This window comes from Phaenicophaeus curvirostris, chromosome Z, assembly GCF_032191515.1.
Source record: "Phaenicophaeus curvirostris isolate KB17595 chromosome Z, BPBGC_Pcur_1.0, whole genome shotgun sequence".
Classification (NCBI taxonomy): Eukaryota; Metazoa; Chordata; class Aves; order Cuculiformes; family Cuculidae; genus Phaenicophaeus; species Phaenicophaeus curvirostris.
Genome location: NC_091431.1, coordinates 46238167 through 46263354, shown reverse-complemented (window position 1 = coordinate 46263354; position 25188 = coordinate 46238167). Strand labels below are relative to the sequence as shown.

The window sequence follows — 25188 nt, the reverse complement described above, 5'->3', positions numbered from 1 at the left end:
ATTTTATTTATGTGTCCTCGATTTTAAAGAGTGAGATTAAGAATGGCAGTGTAGCAAGAGTTCTACATAAATTCCCTTTAAGAGCACTGTTGTGTAGTGCATTCTCAAATATGCACTGATTCTTCAACCTCCTTCTTAAAGGGAAATGTTCTATTCCTGTTAAGGAAACATAGTTGTTTACAGTCGTATCACAATGTAACAAACATCCCATTCCTTCTAGATACAAGATTTAATTTTTTTTTTTTTTTCTTCCAGCCCAGTGTATTAATAGTAAGCTACAAGGAACTATCAAAAGCAGCTTCTCAGTTCGGACCTTACAAACAAGCAGAATGGCGGCCTGACAGTACCATGATAGCTGTTTCAGTAAGTATGTCTTTTTCTTCTTACCGTGGTTAAACTCTTGCAAAGATTTTTATATTACCTATTTCTGTACTTACACAAACTTGCGGATTGTATATACACTTAATTGGTATTTATCTTGTGAAAATATAGAATATTACCAACATTTTTTGGATGATAGAAGCTTCCTTTAGTAGTTTTCCTATATTTCCCCCTCCCCACCTCCCTCCCGAAGAATGAACTACAGTTCTTTGTGTTAAAGTAATGTATACATGTATTGGCTAGGCCTGATCCAGCCTCCTATGACTTTAGAAATAAGACTTATGTACCATTTGCTATGAATAAAAAAGAATTCTTCATTTTTATTATACAGTTTATAATTGCAAATGGACAGTCCAAATGTATTTTAACTGTATCTTTATGCAGTAGTTCAGAAGAGGTATAGATTGTTAAACAGAAATACCTTGCATGCTATGTTTTTTTCTGTGATTTTGGGATCCATATGCTCAAGAGACCTTATGGCTCAGCTGACAGTCAGACTACGTTTAGTTTCTGCCAGTTCAGTTGCTGTATGTTTGTGTTTTTCTCCAGCTAAATGTATAGTGTTCATTTTGGCAGAAGATGTTAGAATCTAAATACCCATAGAGTCTCAATGTGTGAACTTCAGTTTCACACAAATTAATTCAAAATGTTCAAACAGTTTATAAAATAGTGTCACTATATTTCTAATATTCTTCATTTCTTATGCTTATATTGCATCTTCTGGGTGTATATATACTAATAATATAGTCAAGCATGTTTGTTATGCTAGTTGTAACACCAGCTCTGTTTTGCCAGTTTTTTTTAGTATGTTTTTTGAATATATCTGAAGTTTATTTTGAAACAATTAGTGAGTCCTCCTGAAAGACCACATTTACAAATGCTGGTATTTTTGTTATAGAGAGACGGGACAGAAGGGCAGCTTTGGGAGATTAATGAAGAAGTTGTTCCTGCATGATAACTTTATCCTCAAGTAAAACTGTGATCTTTTTTCCAAGACAAACATTTTCTCCCATCTTTGTTACTTCTTCTTAAGAAGAAAACTAACAGCTACAAATGAAGGAGCAATAGCAAAGCTAGTTGTTAATTAAAAAAAGAATACTTTGTACTGCTAGTTTTGTTGAAAAACCAGATGTCCTGAGCAATAGCTAAAAGTGTTAGTTTGAAAGCTGAGTTAGGTGATTAAGTTTCTTGCCCGTTATTACCTGTGTGCTTGTGTTTCTTGATTAAAGTAGTTTTATGTAATAATTAAATTATGTTGTACTTTGCTTTTAAGAAAGTGGAGAAAAAGCCTAGTATGTAACTGTTAGCCAAGTGGTATATTCTTTTTTTTTTAAATAACGTTATTATAGGGACCATAGCTGGGATCAGTATCCACTAGGGTAGTGATATGCAGTGTTTTTTGATTGCCAAGTATCTAGAGCATATCTGTGAAAATAATCACTTTGCAGCATGTGCTTTGAGGTAATAATTATTTGTACTGAAGGTAAACTTTGGTCTAGCATATAAGGCTTTATAAAATACCTCAAGTAGCTTTAATGGTATGCAGTGAAACAGACTAAAGGAATTCTCACACTGTCATCAGACCTTAGCAATTCTAACTTATTTTATTCCCGTATCTTCTGTTGCTGAACTGTTGGCATATTTCCTAAACTGAACTTCTCTGGTGTTTTGTAGTTTATTCTCTCATATTACATTCGTAATTTTTCCAGTGTTACTGGAAAATATTTTTTCCTTTTCTAGATTAGTACCTGTACCCAAGTTAGCTAATTCTAGTAGTTAAACAAACTTGAACTGGGTCAAGGTGCTTCCATGTAGAGAGATAGACAAGGAGCTTTGGTCCTTTGCCTGCTACAGGCAGTCCTCTGACATAGACTTATACGTTCTCATAGCTAAAGCTGAGCTTTACTAAACGTCGTAGCATACCAGAAGCCATGTAGTGAGATCCTTTGCAAGATGCTGTATGTTTATACTTCTGACTATCAGAGATGAGAATATCAGGGAACAGATGACAGTGATGGTTACTTTAGTAAGTTGAACTGCAATACATTTCTGAAGAAGTATAGAAAACTGTGTGGATGAATGTGATCAGTTCTGAGAAAGCATGTGGTTGAATGGTTCTGCACTTAACCCAGCTCTTCATGGAATTTGAGGTTCTATTGAGAAATGAAACTGTAGCAGTAGCAACTTCGTGCTTTCAATAGTGTTCTGTAAGGCCCTTTGTACTGTAATATCAGTGTAAAGATGCTTCACAGTATTGTTTTACTTTTCCTTCCAGGGTAGGATAATTTACAGGTTAAATATTTAATGATGTAATGGAAAAAACCTGTAAAGATGTTAGAAATGAGTACATTTCTTTTCCACGTAATACCTGAATATTATATTACTGCATGTAGAAAAGCTTCTGTTTATTTTCAGCCTCTCTCAAGCTCACTGTTATGGTTCAAACTTTATTCTTGCATGAGAAAGATAACTTGCTTTGAATGAAAATAATTGTGTTCCTTGGACTTTGAAGCCCAAACATAAATTTCTTTATGGAAAGGAAAATATTTGACTGGGGAAAAACAGCATCTGTGAACTGAAAAATTAAGCTGACAAGTGTGTTACATTTTCTTTTATTTAAAGAAAAGGAAGCCACCTTGCAAGGCAACTTGAAACCATTCATTTCACTGCTTCTTGAATCCAGTAATAGTGCTTTGGGTACATGCTCAGCCCATATTAAAGTGATTTGACAGAAGCACTGTTTAAGCAAAATGCATTTGTTGTGTTGCCTGAAGGATAAATTTGTACTTTTTGAACAACTAACCTAATTGGTCGCTAGCACGTTCTGTGCATATACAAACACTGGATCATCTTCTAGTCATCACTGGCGTACCTGATTACTAAATTATTTATATTTGTTCTATTAATAGTGTTATAATTTGAAGTGTGTCTTACTGAATGAGAGAATATGACTTAGGCTGAGTTATAGTAGAATATAGCAGAATTTCTTTCAGACACTGGAAGATTTTGAAAAGGTGTTGTGGTATCTAAAGATACTGTGTGACATGAGTTTTTTTTGAAAAGTACCTGGCTGACCAGTGTCAAGAGTCGCTGCTTAATGTCTTTACACTGTAGTGTCTACATGTGCTCAAACACCAGGAGGACTTGCACTGAAGGCTTGCTGCCTTCTACATGCTTTCTGCGTTAATTCTCTTTGTTGGTGGGAGTTAGGTACCCAGGTTATGTATATCTGATCTAGCTGTCTTGTTTTATGCATTCTTACAAATTGGAGGAAGATTTCTGCTGGGCACGTGTATCAACAGTGGGTGTTTTCCCATTCTTCTACCTACTGAGTGATCTATTGAGTGGGCTTTAAGGGTTAGTATGGATTTTATCTGGAATTAATTTCCAGTATTTTAATATATCTGCAACTTAATATGAATGTGTATTTGTGTTCAATGTATGACACTTATGTAGAATTCTCAAGAGTCTGTGTAGGTTTTACTCATGCAGATAAGACCAGATGTATATCTTATTATTGTTTCTCTTTTAGACTGCAAATGGATACATCTTGTTTTTTGAAATCCCATCAGCAAGAGACAAATACCTTTATGAGCCAATTTATCCTAAGTAAGTATTTTAAACTTTCTTTGCATCCCCACAGTGTGGGAAAATATGACTACACAAATCCTAAGCAGTTTTTATATTAAAAATATTTTTTTCCAAAGTATGTTTCAAAACTTCATAAGTATATGAAGCATCATTCCTGTGAGTTAGTCGGACCAGAGGAGAAGTAGATCTAATTGGTGCTTGTAAGATTCCCTGGGTCCATCTTTCAGCCTCTCAAAAAACTAAATAGCAGGGTTAAAATTGTCTGTAGTTTTATAATTCATAGTATTCTGTTGAATTCATGATCTGTAACAAGCTTTAATAATTCCTTTTGAATAACTCAGTAAAATAAGCCATATTTCTTAGGAAATGCTAGGATGCAACTTTTTAATAGATTCCTCTTCAAGCCTGAAGTTTTGTAATAACCTAGAGACTTTTGAAACAAGTGGGAATAAATTCTCAATATTTTCTAAAGTCCATGAACCATTCTGATTAAAAATATGCAAATATTTTAGCTGCAGTGTGTTATACTATCGCCATCATATTTTCTTTATTGTCAATGACAGAATACATTTTATTTGTTAAAATGTGACTCTATATTGGATGTATTTGTGATTGACAAAATTGACTTCAAGTAGAATTTGGTCAAATTGGAAAATATGAATAAAATAAAACCTCCAGGGTTGTTTTTGTATGCGTCTGTGTGTTTAGGTAGGCAGAATCTGTAGTCATGGATTGGATCAAATTTGTCAACAGGAATAATAAAACACTCTTGATTTCTTATTGGCTAGAAACTTTTCTTTTAATACATCTCTGCATATACCTTCATATTATGTTAGTGCTTGTCATCTTAAAATTAAGGTTTTTTTGTAAGTATAAAATGAGTTGAAATTGATCGATGAGTGTTTCCAAATGGAGATGTCTGTGAGGAAATCATATTGATTTTTTTGTACCATGACTACTAAACCATGAATGCTGATTAAAAAAAATCTGGTCTTCAGAAAAATTTAAATTTTGTATCTCTATTCTTTTACAAGGGCTCATAGGAAGTAGTTACTTGTCAGGTAGTAAATGATTTCAGAGTGAATTCTTGATTTACTTAGTGGAAAATTCAGTGTGCATTGCTACTGTAATGCATCTATTGGCATCTGAAATAGCCCTGGAATTAAATAGAATTGATGTTGCAACTTACTTGTCTGTTTTTCAAAAACTGAAAACTAAGGTAGCCAGGTTGTCTGTATTTCATTACTTGCCTTTTCTGAGACTTGGGTAGCATTTTTCAAACAGACTTTTCATATCTAACTTGCTGTCGTCAGAAAAAAAAAAAAGCAGACAGCCTGTTGCTGCAACCTGTTAAAATAAATAAAGGGATAGTGCATCTTCAGCTGAACATAATGGAAAAGACTGAACAGTGGTTTATGGTATGTTCCTTTTTTTCTATTTGAAAACATTTTGTTTTCTTTTTTAAATCAGAAAATATGTGGAAATATATATAAAATATGGAGTAAGACTTAAAGAAGCTTTGGAAAGTTTGTTTAGGCATGCCACAGGTAGGAGGGTTATACCTATGAAGTGGTTGATTAACCAGTCTAACATTTATATAAACATTGGTAATTGATTTGTGTTAGCAACTAGAAGTGTGTATTTTATGAAGAAGTCTTTCTGTTAGTTGTGTGTTGAATGATAAGGATTTTGAGGTATATTTGTATGGCTCAAATGGGTATAATGCTGATTCTTTGTGTGAATAAGACAAGGTGTTTATGATAGGTTGCTCAGTCTGCTAAGGCTGTTGCATGTGCTTAACTTAAAGATGATGTATGGTGTCACTGAATTTACTGGGATCACTACTCTGTCTATATTTAGCCCTCAATTTTGAAAACCTATAGAAAAGTACTACTGTTCTGGTTGTATTAGACTGAAAGAAAGATGCAAACATAGTGTGTGAATCATGCCTGATGTGACTAATAAAAATTATTGTATAAGCTGTTATAATGGGAATAACTCTTTTTTTGGTGCAGATACAATGCACTGCCTGTAGGCACTTTTACTGATCACTTTGTAGATAGAAATACTAAAAAAAAAAAATAAACAAAAACCCAGCCCAAAATTAAGAAATAAACGAACTGAACCCAAACCCAGAATTTAAAGTTTTAACTTTCCTGTGGCATATGTTCATTTTCAGAAGACGTTATTTCACTGAAGTGCTGGCATTTCATTTCTACTGAACTGAACAATACCAAATTAACGTGGTTAACTCTGAAGTCCATTGAAAGGACTCGTATGTGACTCGCCTTGTGCTTGAAAGGGGACATGAGTTTACTGTCCTCTCTCACTGTAACAGTGTTCTTGGCTCCTTCCTGTATTTTGGCAGCAATGATTGTGCAGCTATGCCTTAAGTAAAGTCAGGTTGCTGACCCAATGGGGAAACTAAACCTGCCCATCTCCTTTCTTTACTCCTTCCCATCCCCTCCCCTGGATTCCAGTAGCTTAGCTTGCAAGTTGGCATGTAGTAAAATGCTGACATGAGAAAGTGGTGACCTTGAATTAACAGTCAGAAGCAGCACTGGGAAGAACATGGACAAACTAGTCGGTGATACTGACATGATAATTCTGCTATGATAGTTCATAATAAATGCTCGCAACATTTTAACTCTCATGTAAATATTAATTACATCTTGTCCAGCTCTGTGTTATGTGATTATTTACCCACATTAGGCAAAGTGAGTGAGAAGGTGATGATTTTTGTAGAGCATAAAGGTGTAAGGATGTCCTTGTATTAGTGGTGTGACAGGACACCTGCTGTAAACAAGTCAGTAAAAACAGTGAGATGGATGGAGAAGGTGTTCAAACGTAGGTCTCAACACATTTCATGTTCAAGGTGAAAGTCTTTTGTTTACCACTATGCTTCCTGGAAATCTTCGCAACGTACCAAAAAGTTAAGAGATATGGTAGAATATTGTCAGTTGTGGGGGGGTTGGGTTTTTTGCTTTGGGGTTTTTTTTTTATTTGTTTGGTTTAGCTAGTGAGCTTCTGTCAGTGCTCCTAAAATTTCAATCTTATTCTACTTTTTAAAGTTAGGAAAAATTCTTAATGTTGATGAACTATCCATATCTACCAACTTTTTGTAAACTGAATGAAGCCTGTTCTGTGGTATCAAGAAATTGAGTGATAATGGCCAGTCCTGACAAACATTGAATCATAGTGACTACACAAAGAAAGAGTCTCTTAATGCAACTTCAGCTTGAAATGAGTTCTTAAGCAGTGTAGGTCAGGGTAATGAGTTGGTAGTGCACTGGGAGGACATGCCAGTAGAGCATCCTCAGCTGTGCTGCAATCCAGGTGCAAGATTATCTAGTTTAGTCAGGATCTTGAAGTTGAACTTGCAGATAGGTTTGGTCCCATAGTAGTTAAAACATTGAGGAGGTTTGTCTGTGAAGTCTGTTAGCTTAGCTCTCATTTAAATGAAACATGACTGTTTTGCCATAATTAAAAAAAAAAAAATAAGGCAATGTCAGAAAAGTGAGTGTTAAGGTGTATGATAGACAGCCACTTTCTTGACCTCGGTTATTTTTGCAGTCATCCAAATAGAGTTGCTCGTAGCTGCAGCAAAGTAACAGCTTTTTGTGGTGTTGGTATTTTTAAATAACTGCTTTGAAATTCGCATGATAATGGCTTAGCCTTGATTTGAAGAAAATGACTGAAAAAAGTTGCTGAAAATCAGAATCACTCCTTATTTATGGAGAGGAATGCTTGTGGAGAAAAGGCACAGAACTGTTCTAGCATACAGTTACTGTGTAAACTGTAATTACGCTTGCAAAAGTTTTTTTACTAGTACCTTGCACTAAATGTCTCAGGTTAAAAAAAGAAACCTGAACAAAACCCAAACAAAAAAAAAACTCTCAAAGCAACTGCATGGGAATTGACAGAAACACTTTTACTTTTTTTAATTTTGACTCGGTATGCATTGCATTGTATCTAATCGCAGTATAATTCTTGATTTTTTTAGAGCCAAGTCTCTGTTGACTAATCTAACCAACACAAGTTTAGTGTAACAGCTAAAGTGCAAGTTGATGCCAAGCTTTCATCGTGTTTGAATACAAGAGTTTTTGCCTCTCCTTGTCTTTTAGTAGTGTAGGAAATAAGGCTAAATGAACTCCCCCTGCTTTTGTTTGTTTAAAACTAAGCAGAATCAGAGTCTAGGACCTTGATTTCCTGTTTAAAAATGCCTGTTTGGTGTGACTTCCTCCTTTTCATGACAACCTGTTGTAATTGTCTTTATATTCTGAAATTCAGTGTTTTAATGGAAGTGATGGCCCACAAAGCCTTTGTAAGTTTGTTCTATCAATATCTGAGGGCATAGAGAATACATTAAATACTTAAAGATGATTGAGCAGGAAATTACTTCTAAATACTGACTATTTTGTACCTATAGAGTTTAATCAGTTTAAAATATACCTCTGTAGGTACGGTAAGGGTTAAGAAAGTGACCTGGTCAGCATTATGCACATTTAATGTAAAACCTGTTGTTAGATTAATGTGATGAAGCAAGAGCTCATAAGTACAATATTCTGTAATGAATTCTGAATACTTATATATATGTAAAAGAAAGGTAACTTAGAAAATTTTTGCTGGAGTCAATTGATCAGTTTTGTCAAATTTGTAATATTTTAGGACTGCTATCAATTACAGTTGTTCCATTGAAGAAAATATTTCTGGCTCTGTTGATATTTAGCTAGGAATTGCTAGTCTGTTCCTGGATTGAACAAACATTCATGGTCAATAAAAGTCTGAGGTATCCCACTCGATTTCTTAGATGAAAAACAGAAAAAAACCACCCCAGTTATTGTGTTTGTTTTTTTTCTTAGATTGAGCCAGAATAGTCTGCAGCTTCATTCCAGTGCTTAGAGACTTGGCTTCAATTCAGAGCAGACTTGGAAGAGAATTGGTATTGGCCATTAGCCCATTTTCTGGGATACTTTACTGCAGTGAGCAGTACAGAGTCCTGCTCCAATGAGTTCTGTCTAATTTGGCATATTACAAAAGTCATTTCAACATAAAACATGAAGAAAATGTACATGTGGTAAGGTAACAGAACAGTAAAATAGAAGTAGTTCACCTGTGATACTTTCAAGAAAAGAGGCAGTGCATACAAGCAGATTTGTAGGTTTGTAGACTGTGGTGAAGTATGGTAATCATTTTTGAGGAGTTCCAAAAAGAGTTTGTTCCTTTGTTTCACCCTGTAATAGTAGAGGCTTCCCTGTACTGAACTATTGTCCCTTGAATAAACAAAGTGCATTGACTTAATACGTTTAAAAAATTCAAAATAGAAAGAAATTTGTGACTAATGATGTGGTAATTGAAGATTCTTTTGCCTCATATTTCTTTATGTCCTCAAGTGGAGATTGCATTTGGGAGAGGGATGGAGAGATGATATGAATGTTGTGTAAATTTACAATGAGGTCTCAATGCTATAAGTTCTTAAGTACCTGAAAATGCCTTAAAAATTGAAGTTGTTTTCTAAGGTGAACAAGCTGGTGTTTATATCCTAGTTTACAATTCTATACTGTTGCTTATTCATCTGGTTCCTGTATTCTTGTCCTGCTCTTTCTGGAACTTCTCAAAGCTTTTTCCTTTTCTGTAGCAAGGTGTTTTATAGCTGCTATAAATTACCTCATCAATAGGGATTTTTTTCTTCCTTATTCAGTAGACTTAAAATTAGTGTGTATAAAGGTTTTGAACTTTAAACTTTGCAAAGGTAACTGATAAGTTGTACAGTTAATTAACTTAATAAATTTTGATTTAGCTTGTGCTAGATAGTAACAGTGTGGTTTTCCTCATAAGTTGGCTTTGGCATTGGTTGGAAAATGGATTTTTAAAGGTATATTAGTTGTAGAATTTTTTTTTTATTAACCATTATGTCACTTACTATCTCTTGATGTGGTTCAGGAGGTTTAAAATATCATCAAGAAATCTTTGCAACTGGAATAATAGTTTGGTAAACTGTTTATATGAATAGTTGATTAATCATGCTAGCTAGTTATTTCTCTTCTCAAACTGCAGAGACCTGTTATTAATTGCATAGAAAAGGCTGTACTAAAAATTACTTTGCTAAACCCTTATTCATTCTATGTAGTTGTTTCCATAGAATGTCCTTAAATTTTTGTTTGTCCAGCTCTTACCAATTTGTGTGCATATAGTTCTGGATCCAGCTGGATGTATTTCTTCCTCTGGTGGCAGGAGGTGCAGATTTAGGAGTGAGAAGCAAATGATAAAGAAGTCCTGAAGTACATCCATTCTGATTCTACTCTAATTAACTTCCTAACTATTTCTGATTACTTCTGCTAGCCATGACTAAGTCTGGTAATGATATTTCTGCGTGAGTTTTGTCTGTGGATTGTGCTGTATTATTTAACCTCTGCTCATATAGTGGAGAACTTAAGCACAATGCTGTGTTGCTAGAAGAATTAGCTGGCTGGTGTCCTGTTTCCTCCCTGAACCTCTTCCCACCACCAATAAGAAACTCCAAGGAAATTCTTCCTCTCAGGCCAGGACAGGCTGTCTGACTGTGCTTTCATATAGTGCTGCCTCTTTCTTGAATTTAGGGTGCTTAATGTTTGTTGGGTTTTTTTAACAGGAAGGTGAGGGTGGGTTTAAATACACTTCTCCATTTTCTCATTGCTGCGTCTTGCATCATCATTTGAGCTTTCTTCTAATGTCTTTTTTCTAAATAGAGTCAATGTTACTTCTGGATACAGTTCTTCTCTTGTGAGAAGATCAAATGAATATGAAAAGTCATGACTTCATTTAGCAATTCATTTTTTTTTTACAAAGTTCTCTTTCATTTTGTGGACATAAAGTTAGAACTGAGCAGGAGGAGAATATTAATGTGGAGTAGGTTTGGAAAGTTGGGAGCTTGGAGAAAGAGGGTAACACCTTAAGGTAGATTTGTATTTGCTTAAATGTGACTCATAAGATACAGTTACATAGACTTTCAACCTGTGAAAGACATTTTGTTACACCATGTACTTCTCTGTTTTCTGTGAAGAAAGTCGCTGATGACAGGCTGAATAGGGAACAGAAGATGAACCTAGGGGTTTAAAAGATACACTTTGATCTTAAACTCAGGATCTGAAATTTCCCCATAAACCTTGTATTCTACATTTAAAAAAACAGCCTGGTTTTCCTAAATTTTCCGTGTTTGAGGTTTTCTTTTCATAATCATAGATGTGGTGGGAGATTTTTCTCTATTCGAGTGCCAAGTGATTTTATTCACAGATGTAGTTACATTAACAGATACTGTGTGAATAGAAGTGAAGCAATTTATATTTGTTTCAACATGCAGCTGGTTTATCACTGGAATGTGTCCATTACATTAAATTCTTGAGAAACTGAGTTACTTAAATTTTGGCTACAATAGTAGCAGATGCTGATGTGGCAGCTCCTACCAAGCATTCTTTCCTGCTTCTGTCAGCAGTGCACATTCTTGGTTTAAAGGTCAAAGTAACTTAACTAGTAAGGATGACTCATGCAGATTCGGACTATATGAACACAGTGTACTTTTGATTGCACCCCCTTAGCACCCACAGCAAGGGTTTAATTTTGAATCATTTTTCATGGGAAAACCAATGGATGTGATCTCTTTGGACTTAATAAAGCCTTTGATGTGGTCCCCGACAACATCCTTCTCTCTAAATCGGAAAGATATATAGTAGATGTTTGGTGGATAAGAAATTAGTTGGATGGTCATATTCAGAAAGCAGCAGTCAACAGCTCCATGTCTAGATGGAAATCCATGACAAGTGAAGTCCCTCAAGGGTCTGTAGTGGGACCGGTGCTGTTCAGTATCTTCATCAATGGTATAGCCAGTGAGAGTGAGTGCACCCTCAGCAAGTCTGCAGCTGACACCAAGCTGAGTGGTGTAATTGCCACACCGGAAGGATGGGATGTCATCCAGAGAGACCTAGACAAGCCAAAGAAGCGGGCTTGTGTGAATCTCATGAGGTTCAACACGGCCAAGTGCAAGGTCAGGCTATGACAGACAGCTTACGTGAGGAGCTGTTGTTTTCCTAAACAACTGTATTTGGTAATTAATTTTCTTTTGAAATGCAAAGCAAAAATTTTAATAATTTAAGTTTGTACAACTTACCATCTCTGGGTGGTAGGTTAACTAACCTTATGATAATTTTTCTCATTTTTTCACTGTAGTCCTTCATGCTGACCACAGTTTTATCCTGTAAAGATGTTACTACTCCCATGTGCTAACTCCAGAATGTCAAAAGTTGCTTTGTTCTTGTCTTACCTAGCATATATCTTTGTCCTTGCTGGATAAGAAAAGGTGTGGTATCTGTCAAAGAATAACAGACACAAATTTTGTTAGTTTTTTGTTATAAAATGGTAAGGGAATTAAGGCACTTAATATCACCTGAGATAACAAAGACAGGAGGGAGATTGAGGTATCCTTGTGTCAAACTTATATAAATCTACATCTGCTTTGGTTTCTGCATATTTCGGGCAGTTGCACTGGCTACTCTGGTATAAAATAAAAGTAATATTTTGTCAGTTAAAGTCCAGTTAAAGATGACATATGATAGATTCATGCATGTATGTATCGTTTCTCAGTTACAAAGTTATACTAAACTCCTAACTTGTCTGCAATACCTGTTTCATGCATAGTGTACTTTGCTAGCAAAATGACATGGATGAGCTGGATGACATATTACAGTACTTGTGATTATTGGCCATTTTCAATTAAAAAAATAGAACAGTGAAATGCATGGCATGTGATATCTCATACAAATAAGAAATACTTTATTGATGCTGTATTGTTTTAAAATAATTGCATTTCATTAGAGGATGAAATTTGAAATTTAAAATGAGGAAACTAAAAATTGGAAGCTTCCTGCATCAGGAAGTCAGTACTATGTAACAGTCTGTTTAAAGGGAGAGAATCAGTGCTCAGTCATCTCTTCTCTTACTAGGTCTTAGGTTTATTCTTAATTTTGCCGTAATGAGATAAATTCTTTTGAATTACAGTTATAAATGTCTATCTTTTGGGTTATGCCTGCTGAATTAATAGTATGAACATTGATCTATCAAAAGATACCAGAACCAGAACATTTTACATTCTATAACATCTATAATTGTTTTGGCAAAAGAAAGAAATGGAGACGCTTAAATATTCAACACATTTGATGAATGGGAACAATTGATTTACCGTTCTATTGAATTGGTGTTAATATACATAACTTATTTTATGATTATTAAGATGTGCTACGCATTTATTGCAATGTTTGTTCTCTTTTCATTGTCTTGTTTTGCTTACTTACTCTTTATAGGCATATAAGATTATATGACTGACTAAGCTTTTTTACACTGAAATTATGTCCTGAATACTAAGTGCTGCTTGTGCCAGGTTGCACATGAGTATCTGCTACATATACGTAGCAGGGGGAAAACCCCATGAGGGATGTAAGTCAGTACCTCTTGTCTCTTTTAAGGAACATCTTTTGTTTCAATTCCAGTATTTCTCTTCTGTTTTAGAGGAAGCCCACATCTGAAGGGAACCCTACATTATAAGGAGGAACAGTGTGCTCCTTTATTAAATCTAGAAATGAAGAAGGTGCTGGACTTGCAAGCCTCTATTACATGGTATGCTCACTTATCGTATCTTAAGAGTTCTGCGTATATAAGTTACTTGTTAAGTAATGGGGGAAAACTGCATGGAAAATTCTTCTAGGAAGTTTTTAGACTTAGCAGTGGTAAGGACTGATAGTTGCTAATAGTGAGTTAGTAAGTTGAAGGAGGTGGAAGAGTAAACTGCTGTTTAAGTGGTCTTTCTGTGCTTGGCTGTACTGTGTTTTTGGTATATGGAAGTATATAGCACATGAATGTTTAGCGTTACATTATGCTACTGTAAATGTGTTTGTTATTGTGCTTGAAGTAGGGATTAGAGATTTCATGGAGACTTATTTGATGTAGCATCTCAACATAGCCACTTATACAAGAGGCAGTGGTATGCTGTTTGTTATGTTAATAGTTTTTTTCTGAGATATTGATGTGAGATGCAATTTTTGGGGGAATAACAAATAAATTTGTTTAGTTTGCAGTCCATGTTAGAGGATCTACTTGTTGCTACTGCTGATGGGTTTCTCCATCTTGTTCACTGGGATGGTATGACCAATGGAAGGAAGGCCATCAACTTATGTACGGTTCCATTTTCTGTGGACTTGCAGTCTTCTCGAGGTAAGTTTTGGAGGTTTTTTGCTTGTGATAGTTGGTGAAATACTGTCCAGTGTAAAATGTTATCTCTGTTCTCAAGTGTAGGTGAAAAAAATATGCCTTTTGTAAATGTGAACAGAGTACCCTATTTAAATTATGTTTTGCTGGGAAGTAATAAGTAAGCAACTGAAGTCTATTGGCTTGCTGTATTTGTTAACGTATTTTTAAATTACTGGTATTTTCTCAGCAGGTTCATTTTTAGGCTTTGAGGATGTTTACATCAGAGATATGGAATACTGTGCCACGCTTGATGGTTTTGCTGTTGTTTTTAATGATGGGAGAGTTGGTTTCATTACACCAATGTCAAGTAGATTCGCTGCTGAGGTATATTTCCTTTAATATTTCTAGCATGCACTCTACAATAAATGTGGGGTGTTTTTTTTGGTGTCTGCATTTCAGTTAGCTTTCTATTTTAAATGCTGTTCGGCTGCAAAGAAATTCAAATTTAGCAACTGTTTAAGGTAACGTAAGAACAAGACTATATTTCATACCATAATTTGAAATCGATTGTGTTAGGGGTAGTACCTGTCTATGATGGTGTAATTGATAGTAGATATAACTTTTTATTTATTTTATTTGTTTGTTTATTTATTTCATTTATTTTTTCATGATGTCATTATAGTTCTGGGGTCTTCTTACTGTTTCTGTGAGAGACTTCTGTTGCTAGCTAGAGGTGAAGTGATAATAAGTGGTTTCTTCTATGGCAAAGTATTTCTGTTGTTAAGCTGTAATCAAGTCTAACTCTTCTCATAGTGAGAAGCTTGCTTCAGAATTTATTTTAAAGGAATCTTTTCTGAGTTATGTATTGTATACCTATAATTCAGCCTACAATCTGGAGTACGGTTTGTCATTTTGTTCTCTTTGTTTTAATTACAAAAAAAAAACCAGAAGGATTTGTATTGCCTGTCCCAAACTCCATCACATGCTTGAAATATCAGTGATTTCAAGCTCTTGCAGGTGGGAATTTGTTTTCCTGTTTTACCTCCATCCTTAGTACCAGTTACGGATTTTTATGCAGTGTTGGGGATATTTTCACCTTAGAGGTGTTGGTTTGCTTTGGTTATTTAGAGCTCTGATAAATAGTTTCCTTACCTACTAGGATCTTTACATATTTTTTATTAAGAACAGTGAAACCAGTTTTACATATACTGGATTTTGTTCATGTGAGTCATGTTAGTTAATCTTGACATTTGCAATAGAAATTGCCTGAGGCAATGAAGATCAACTGGCAGGTTGTACATGCGTACACATGGGTAGAAGCTGACTATTGTAAATAAAAACACTGTTTAACCAAAAATTTAATGAAATCCTTTCATTACAGCAGCTCCATGGTGTTTGGGCACAGGATGTGATTGATGGAACTTGTGTGGCAGTAAATAACAAGTACAGGCTAATGGCATTTGGATGTGCCAAGTAAGTTTTCGGAGGTTGTGTTCAGCGGGGAAGGGGAGTTTTTTAATTATAAAGCTTGAGGACTAGTTTCTTCTTACCAAGTTGTGTTGCAAGTGCTGTAAAGATGAAAGATAAGTCTTCCTAGAGACAGTATATTCTGCTTCCCTGACAAGGTGGAAGGGAAGAGGAAAGAAATGATTGCCTGCTTGAATTGCAATTGAAATTGATTCTTGCTGTTCAGCTCCAGAAAAAAATAAAAATGTGGCTGGACCATAGCAAGGATTAGTAAGTGCTGCTGTCCCAGTTAATCTCAAAGCAGAATTATAAAGTCAGTTTTAAGCAGTAAATTGTAATAATATTGGACAAGAATCAGCACTTAGCACCCCGATGAGAAAAGGCTCTGTGAAGCATTAATTTGATCAGGAAAAACATTGCCTGTTTGAGTAACTATTAATATTTATGAATCAAGTTGCAAAAGTGCTTTGCTTACTGCTTCTTCAAGACAGTTGCTCCCATATAATAAATATCTGCTTTATCTGGTTTAGAATACAGCTATTTTTTCTTTTTTATTTGTATTTTACTTGGATTTTAGAGGATTTCAAAATATCTGGGTGGTTTGGTGTTCAAATGTCTTAAGAAATGGTATTCTTGATTGTAGTAACAATGCAATATGTTCACCTGTGCCTCAGAAACTGGAATATTTGCTATGATTCCTTGATTTTGGTATGCATTAGTATACTCCTGATGAAACTATAGCACTGAGTGAGTACTGATTTCCCTTGTGGATTGTGTTGCAAATGGAAGCCATAAACATATGTGAATTATGTGTGCATATATTTTCAGAGAGTGAAACAGTCTTAGTATATTGGCTGTTACGGGACTGGTGTTTAGGGTCTCCACTGCTTTCTAGAAATTATCTTGTACATTGGTTTCATGAAGTTCTCTAGAGTGTTACTTGACACAATGTTTCTGTTCTGAATAAATGGGCACTGGTGAGGGAAAAGAGCTTTCTTTAACCTTTTGAAACTTGACAAGAAATCCAAATTGCCAGTAGTCTATAAAGCGTGTGTCATTTCTTACAGCGGCTCTGTGCAGGTTTATACAATAGATACCACCACTGGTGCCATGCAGTTTTCTCATAAATTGGAGCTGACACCAAAACAATATCCTGGTGAGCTAATTTCATTGCTAGAATTTTTTAGCTGTTTAAAGGGTGTTAAAAATGTTTTTATCTTTGACTAGTTGACAACTTTTTTTGTTTGCATTAACATTGATGGATTGGTATTTACTCTTTCATGTTTGCATTAATTTACTATTGTGTGTGTGTTCTTTTAATTGCTTGCTTGTAGCTGACTTTTGGATGAATTTTTTGATATATGAGGGTCTGGAGTGTAGGTTTGGGTTTTTTTTTACTAAATCTGAATTAGCAGTTCACAGGCAGCACTGCTTCTTGTCCCATTTAAATGCTGCAGATCTTAGTAGTTCTCAGATGTATTCTTGAGGTTACTTTTCCATTACTTATCTGAGAAAATGAGAGATTATTGTCAAAACTAACAGTCAGTCTAATAGAGGCGTGAATTAACTTGAAGCAACTGATTTGTAGGGTAAATAAAAAAATTGAGTAATCCAGCATCCTGCCTGAGCTGCAGGGAAGAAAACCTCAGTGGAATTCTTCATGTAGTAGAAATGAGTATTATGTGCTTGAGACTGAAGAACATATGAAGTGAGTAAATTGTGTTTTCAACTGAAAATGTGTGTGCCTATTAGGTTTCAAAACAAGAACAAAAAAAAGGAAATAACGGGAGTTTTAGAGTTGTACTAAATAGCAAAGGAAGAGGTTTCAAGAGTGACTATAAAATTTTCTTTTCTTCTACAAATCATTTCACTGAATTGCATATCTGTGGATGTGCCATAGCACTGTGTAATTCTGGCCTGTTTTCATGTAATCTTAGTTTTCTATAAAACCAAACATGTATTGGAAAGAAAATATGAATTCTTTATTTGCTGGTTATTTGTTTTGAGATGGTCAGTTTGATGAATGCAGCAAAGAAGCGAACTGAAAAATAAAATACTTTTTTCATATACTTTTGCTTCTAGTCTTATGGTGGAAGCAGTTGAAGGACATTTGTTTTTCTAATGCTGTTTTGTTGTCTGATTTTAAACAGATATTTGGAATAAAACAGGACCTGTTAAACTAATCAGGTGGTCACCTGATAGCTGTGTTGTGATGGTGACGTGGGAATGTGGAGGCTTGTCCTTATGGAGTGTTTTTGGTGCTCAGCTTATCTGTACTTTAGGAGGTGATTTTGCGTGAGTATCTTTAATAAAATTGTAAAATGTTTTATTAGAAGCTTTTATTTTTCTAATGAAAAGCACTTAGTTTGAAATCAGATCACTTAATTAGCTTTTAAAATATTTTTCCTTAGACATTGAAATAAGTGAATAATAATTAGGAGAGGATAATTTAAATATAAATGGAAATGTATTTTTTTTTGTAGAGGTTGTTTTGGCCATAAATGCAAATTATGCTTAGGGCACGCTTTCACAAATACTAAAATATTAGAATTCCCTCAGTGCCAGTGTATACTTTCTGAAAGTGAGCTAACATCCATAAATCACAATTTGGATAATTTATGCTAAACAACTGACCTTTTAGGCAGCATCATGAATCAAACAGGCTTCGTAGTTTGAAGTGAGGTTCGCTGTAGAACCATATAATGATACAAAGATAGGAAGATTAATTTCTTATTTTGATGAAGTTATTTCCAAATTCAGCCTTCTTCTGTTCTCTTCTCAAGGTATCAGTCTGATGGTGCCAAAAAGGACCCTCTAAAGATCAGCTCTATGGTAAACACAAACGTAAAAATACTGTAATAGAATGGCTAAATATTTTTTCAATTATTTTTAGTAAAATAGATTTTTCAGAAAATCAAATGGACTTCCTTTATCTTTATTGCTTTTAAAGAGTAATATGCCTTTACTACACTTCCTAACATCAGTGTTGTATTGAAGGAAGAGGGAAAAGAGGAGACATTATTTTCTGTTTTCATTCTTCGTGTGTTTGCCTTATCATGAACACTTTTTTGATTTTCCTTCATCTCATTTTTTTGATCTGGTGCTGTATTTCATACTACAAAGAGAGGCAAACTGATGGTCATTGTAAACTTGTTTCCCTAAAATTACTAGATTAGCTTTAGCTGTTGAAGTAGCATAACTCAAAATATAAACTTAAGACAAGCTTAACTACTATTGTTGTAATACAAACTAATTAACATGAAATCCCAATGGTCTGTCAAATTAGTAGATGTTGATAAATATCAAATACAATCTTAAAATTCTATTTCAAAAATCATGATGGATTTTGTACCTTACTTTTAAAACGTGATTTTTTTTATGTATAGGCTAGTTGCTATGAAGAGTGACAATTTTAAACATGCACCTCAAGTGAACGTATTTATTTGCAAGGACAGTACAATGTACCTTAAAAAACCCCACATACTGAAATTCTGATACCATTGAATTTAATGAACAACAACCAATATAACTTGGGGAATCGGGATTTTTTTCACATCTGATTCAGTTTGTGGCTTTTTTGTTAGTTGCTTTAAGCTGCAGACTACACAATGTTCATAACTGATGTAGATGTCTTGCATAGTTACTTTTTATTTAATCAATGCTTTTAAAAGAAAAGAATTCAAGCTAGGTTTTATTGCTGTGGGTTACTTATGATTCTTGTGGTGATACATTTTTAGAACACCATACTCTGTGGTTTTTTTACTAGGCTCATGCATATCACAAGAGCACTTAGAGTAAGATTCTTATTTACCGAAAATATATATTGTTGGTTTGGGGTGGTTGTTGTTGTTGTTATTACATTCAGACCTGGGGATCAGAAGGTTATCACCTGTGGGTTATTGATGGGAATTCAACTTCAAACCTGAAACCTGGAAGAGATGCAAATAATGAAGCTCGCCAGTTTGGTATTCTGCAGTTTCATTTCATCAAGAGTGCACTCACTGTTAATCCTTGTATGGTAAGTTTTTCATTGATAAATATCCTTATTTTAGAGCATATTTCCAGTTTTCAGGTGACCTCTGAGTTACTCCCTTAACAGGTTTTAAGTTTGTTGTGCAGCCATTAGATTGGTCTTCCTTTTTTATCATGGAGCCTTTAAAGTGGTACTTTGAAAATATTGCTATGCAATACTGTAACATAAAACCCACTAGTACATAGTGATGCAAAAACTGAGAACTGCCTTAATGCTTTTGGTTTTTGTATTGTTTTCATAGAAACTTTTAATATCTTGATTGTGAATTTTCCTTTGTTTTCTGAACACGGAGTTCAAGGTTGCTTCTTTTTTGTTTTGTTTTTAATGTAGAGTAACCAGGAACAAGTCCTCCTTCAAGGAGAAGACCGCTTGTATTTGAACTGTGGAGATGCAACACAGGCTCAGAGCCCCAGAAATACTTCATCACACTCTGAACATAAGCCTACCAGGGAAAGAGGCCCATTTTCAGATGGCAGTTTAGATTCTCAGGGTTTAAGCACTTTACTAGGACACAGGCATTGGCACGTTGTACAGGTAATTGTTGCTGGTTGCCTGTATGTGCTCTGTGCTTGCAGGAGTCTATAGGACTGGAGTTTGCAACTGATCTTAATTCTCTGCCATATCCTTTTTCTCTGGTGTGAGGTCATTGCTGCCTTATTGCCTCTAGGTTTTCCCTTGGTATAGCTTTTTATCTTGCCAGGTAGTAAAGTAACATTGTCCATCTCAGCCTGGTGGTTGTGAGTTGAATCCTAGCTAAGAAAAATATTTGAATGGCTATTTAATTTCAGGGACATGTAGCTAAATACCTTCCTGTGCTTTGAAAGAGAGAATGAATGCAACAAGAAAGAAATGTTTTAGGGATTTGTTCTGTTATTTATGCAAATTACTTTAAAAGTATTCAGCTGATGAATACAGCCTTCGGACTTTGGCTGTGTTTTCAAGCAGTTTTAGATGGCATCTATTTAAGCATGTAATTAAAACTTCACAATATCAAGTTTGTGATGGAGAAATTATTTCCAGGGTTAGTAAAGCCACAGATTCTATTTTCTCTGTAATATAGAGGAAAAATTAAGTAACTCTTAATCTGTTATTCTAGCATTTCTTCTGCCATGCTTGAATTGGTAGATATTTTTTGTAAAAGTTCCCAAGATGTTATTTTTCACATACTACATGAAATGGTATTATTAAACAGCATTTCACTCTTGACTTTTATGTTGGGTTATAGATACTGTTGAATTTACATTTAGCTAGCCAGGTAGCTCTTCTGTCTTATGAAACTGATGTAGGAGGAGTAAATCTCTAGTATGTGTAGGAGTAACATTAACATAATTGGTATTACTGTGAGGAGCAACATACCCGTGAGAACACCTGGTGGCTAGGTCAGACCAAGAACTGGAATTTGAAGCTGGATTTGTATCAGCCCATGTGACATGCATAACCCAGGATCAGGATTTAATTTGACATATGCCAGTCAAGTGCTCTTGTAACAAGGCTTTTGGATGTGCTAATGTGTATTTCTGCTGTGTATTAGAAATTTTATCCCAAGACTGAAATGCATTCCTGAATGTTGTGTTTATTAAAACTTGTATGTTCCCATGAGAGGTTCTGATGGAGGAGAATTACCTGCAGAAGGAGAAGAGCAAATTTTAGCTATTAGCCTGTAGTGTGATATTAGCTGGTTGTATCATTAATGCATTCCTGTATTTCTTGTATTAAAAACAGGCTTCAAGTTAAGCTTCAGTAACTTCTTGGGGAGGAAAAAAGTAATTGTATTTAAAAAAGAAATCCAGCATTAAAAACCTTCAAGCTGACATTATACAAATTTCCTTAGAGCATTATAATTAATCAGTACTTTAATGGTACTTGGTATAGTTATACAGATTTGTTTCTCTTTTCTTTTTTTTTTTTCACCCAGATTCATAGTACGTATTTAGAGAGCAACTGGCCTATAAGGGTGAGTTGTTTTAAGAATATGTTCTTGCTGCTTTAAAAATACATTTTCTTTTAACTGTCCCTTGGAGTTCGATGAACTCTGGAGGTTGAAATCACTGTTTTAAATTGCAGAAAGAATATGTTTTGTATAGTAAAGTAGAAAACATGAAGATGCTTTACAGCTTTTGACTCTGACATTCTGCTGCCTTTTAGGGATGTGCTTGAATAGTCTATATCGTTTAAATAAGTTCCTGAGGGTCTGTATTTTTTCTCTTTGAGCAGTTTTCAGCTATCGACAAACTTGGACAGAATGTAGCTGTTGTTGGCAAGTTTGGTTTTGCACATTATTCTTTACTCACCAAAAAATGGAAGTTGTTTGGAAACATTACCCAGGTGAGAGGTTATGGTATTTTGTTCCAGTGTAGTGGGGCGTTGTATTTGTTGGAATGTGACTCCAGGAGAAAATTTTAAAAAACATTTTTTTTCAAATAAACAACCTGTAGACATGGGATTATGGCTGCTGATTTTGCATATGTTTTTCATAAAATGGCTGAAAATCTTACCTTGTGGCTTTGGCACAGTAATTTCTCTCTGATTTTTAAAAGGTTTCCAAATCTGAGTGCCTGTAGTCAGACACTTAGTCCCATATGTCTTGTCTGAGAGTCTGTGTGAAATGTAGCTTTGGATGCCAAGCATGTAAATTCTAGCCATAAACAAAAAGTTAATTTGAGAGAGTTCAGGGGTGCCAGTAGCATAAGGCACTGTGGAGCTGTGATTTTTGGGTGACATTTGTCCCCCGCATATTGTTCTTTAGTACTTCGGCTTTTTTAGACAGAAAAACTTCAAATACTTAGGTTTGTCTTGCCATTATCAGTAAAACTTGTAGAAATTATGCATGGTTTTTGCTAATTATTGATAGAATAATGGTGTAAGTGTGTTTAAGTATACAAACGCGAGTGTATGTGTATATATATAATTTCTTGGGGTTTTTCTTTTCAGGAGCAAAATATGATGGTGACAGGGGGCTTAGCATGGTGGAATGACTTCATTGTTCTTGCTTGTTATAATTTAAATGATCATCAGGAAGAGGTGAGGTGTTTTTTTCGAAGTAAATAAATCTTTAGAATAGCTGTTCTGTTTGATACATAGGTGGATTTTGGTCACATTCAGAAATTCTTTATTAATAATGTAAGTAATACTTCGCAGAGAAGTATATTAGTGCTATTAAAAACTGTTTTCTGCTGGCTACCATGAATCTACTCACTGTTCTGGAAACTTTGGGACATTTTTGCTTATTAGCATGAAGCCTGTTTGGAAATATCTCATTACAGTATTTTGGGACACTTTTGTAAGTTTTTTAAATAGGTGTGTGGAAGAGTTTTACTTACTCTTCGGTTTTTAAAACTAATCAATAAAAGTCCTTCCTTTTGTTTGTTGTTCAGTAGTTAAGATTTGGCTGTACTGCTCTTTAGCCACTTTGGATACAATAATATAATGCAATGGATAAAATATTTGATGGAACAAAAAAACAGCAATGTGTTTGCTAGAAATTCTTGACATCCATTCCACAAAAAAAGATATTAATTACATGGAATTACTTTTAGTTTGTTGGCAAACAGAAGCTGTGTTCAAACTACTCCTTTTCCCTTGTAGCTGAGAGTCTACCTGCGAACATCTAATCTTGACAATGCATTTGCACACATCACAAAACTGCAAGCAGACACGTTGCTACTGAGTGTCTTCCGGGACATCGTAATATTATTCAGAGCAGATTGTTCTATTTGCCTTTACAGTATTCAGAGAAGGCCAGAAGGGTGAGTAGCAATATTTAAATGCGTTTTTAGACATATACTTGTAAACCTGTTCTCAGTCTGAATAAATTCTTACTATAACATGAGCTTGTTTGACAACTTGTGGAGTCAGCTTTCTAAAATACAGAGAGGGGTAAGTGTTATCTGTAGGCACAAGTGATGGTCCATGAGTGTTTGACACTTGCATCCATGCAGGTATGCACATTAGGTAATGACTGAAATATGTGCATTTCCACCTGTCTGTACAAATGTTCTAGCTGATAGGAGCTTGGAAACTGGATGTAAGTAGAAGAAAAAGGTACTAAAAAGCACCAACATGTTTCAGTATTTATAATAAAAAGTGTTTCTAACATTAGAAGTAGAAATTGGTAGGGGTGGTGGCAGAGTAGCGGAAGTGAAGAAAGAAAAAGTTTGTTCTGTGGAGTGGTTGCAGGGAGTTATTTTGGTGTAAAATAAGTAGCCATATAAGGGCCGGATACCTTCCAACAGGCAAGATTAGTGTACATAAGGAGGAGAAGATAAAGATTTCCAGATAATTTTTGAAGTGCCTAAGCAGGTGAATTTTTTTTCTTACAGTTATGGTACCTTCGTTTCAGCAAGAAAGGACTTTTTTTTTTTTTTTTTTTTTAGCAGAAAGCAAGCTGTTGATCTACTTTAGAGGAAAATATTCTCAATGCTTTTCAAAGAAAACTCCCAACAAAATCCCAAACCCTGGAATTGCCTGAAAAGTAAACCTAATTTTGAAGTATCTGATGTTGTCTTCTGTGAATTCTCTCAGCTTCTATCCATAGCTATATTCTCCAAAACTGTCAAGATAAAGTTGCCCAGCTTAGGTTTATTGGGTAACTTTATGTAGAGTAGGTATGTGAGCCTGTTAAAGGAAAGTGATTTTGGTAGACAGAGTAAACTACTGAGATTAAGTTGCTTATTTTCATTATGTTTCCTTCTAGATATTAATTTTATGTTAAATACTATTTTAAAATTGCTAAACATAGTCATCTTTCCTTTCAGTCTTAACCCTACTGCCACTATCCAAGTTCTTCAAGAAGTGTCCATGTCTCGGTACATCCCTCATCCTTTCCTTGTAGTGTCTGTTACTTTGACATCGGTGAGGACAGAGACTGGCATCACCTTAAAGATGCCTCAGCAGGTAACAGGTTTATAGTGGTCAAAATTTAAGAGAATCAGTGCCTGGATTTATTTGCTTAGCCCTCAGAGATTACTTGGCTGATAAATGAATAGTAAATCAGCGGCTCTTCTATGTGATATAATACAGAATGTGTTTTTTCTGAGGCTGGTTATATAGACGTTTTGTGTGAATGGGGGAGGCAGTAGAAATAAGCTCCAAACTCTTGCTTCTATTTCCTATCTTCCCTTGTTATCTTGTTAAGTTTGGAGCCAAATCTTAGAAGACAAATTAAACTTGGCTGTGTCAAAGATATGTTTCTCTATTGTGCATTAAACCTGAACACCAGAGCAATCCATGGCATTAGGAAGAGCCTTTTGTGCAACAGCAGGTCTCTTACTCAAGGAATCACAGAGTTGTTCAGCTTGGAAAAGACTGATAACTGAGTCCAACCGTAAACCTAACACTGCCAACTCCACCACTAAACCATGTCCCTGTATTGTGCGGAATCAAACTCTATAACTCCATTAAAGGTTATAAAGTAGGTATGTGTTTATTCGCCGGCAGGTGCAAGGGGTAATCCTCCTAACTTGCACACTGTATGGTCTAACAAGCAGATAGTTATAGTGTAA

The 25188-nt window shown here is 35.1% G+C and overlaps 2 protein-coding genes across 2 annotated transcripts in view; both read left to right on the top strand.

Annotated features, from left to right (window-relative positions):
* The window catches only part of MLANA (melan-A), a 93626-nt gene that overhangs the window by 2084 nt on the left and 66354 nt on the right, over window positions 1–25188 (top strand). The gene's annotated exons all lie outside the window — the stretch shown is intronic.
* Window positions 1–25188, top strand: part of RIC1 (RIC1 homolog, RAB6A GEF complex partner 1) — a 46408-nt gene that overhangs the window by 10641 nt on the left and 10579 nt on the right. Inside the window, exons 2-17 of the mRNA XM_069881240.1 lie at window positions 256–363; window positions 3914–3990; window positions 13510–13617; window positions 14069–14211; window positions 14435–14571; window positions 15569–15660; window positions 16722–16810; window positions 17805–17949; window positions 18438–18486; window positions 19520–19672; window positions 20018–20221; window positions 21603–21641; window positions 21902–22012; window positions 22619–22708; window positions 23273–23433; window positions 24442–24580. Of these exons, the coding sequence (XP_069737341.1) occupies window positions 256–363; window positions 3914–3990; window positions 13510–13617; window positions 14069–14211; window positions 14435–14571; window positions 15569–15660; window positions 16722–16810; window positions 17805–17949; window positions 18438–18486; window positions 19520–19672; window positions 20018–20221; window positions 21603–21641; window positions 21902–22012; window positions 22619–22708; window positions 23273–23433; window positions 24442–24580 (1845 nt within the window). The remainder of the gene's footprint in view (window positions 1–255; window positions 364–3913; window positions 3991–13509; window positions 13618–14068; window positions 14212–14434; window positions 14572–15568; window positions 15661–16721; window positions 16811–17804; window positions 17950–18437; window positions 18487–19519; window positions 19673–20017; window positions 20222–21602; window positions 21642–21901; window positions 22013–22618; window positions 22709–23272; window positions 23434–24441; window positions 24581–25188) is intronic.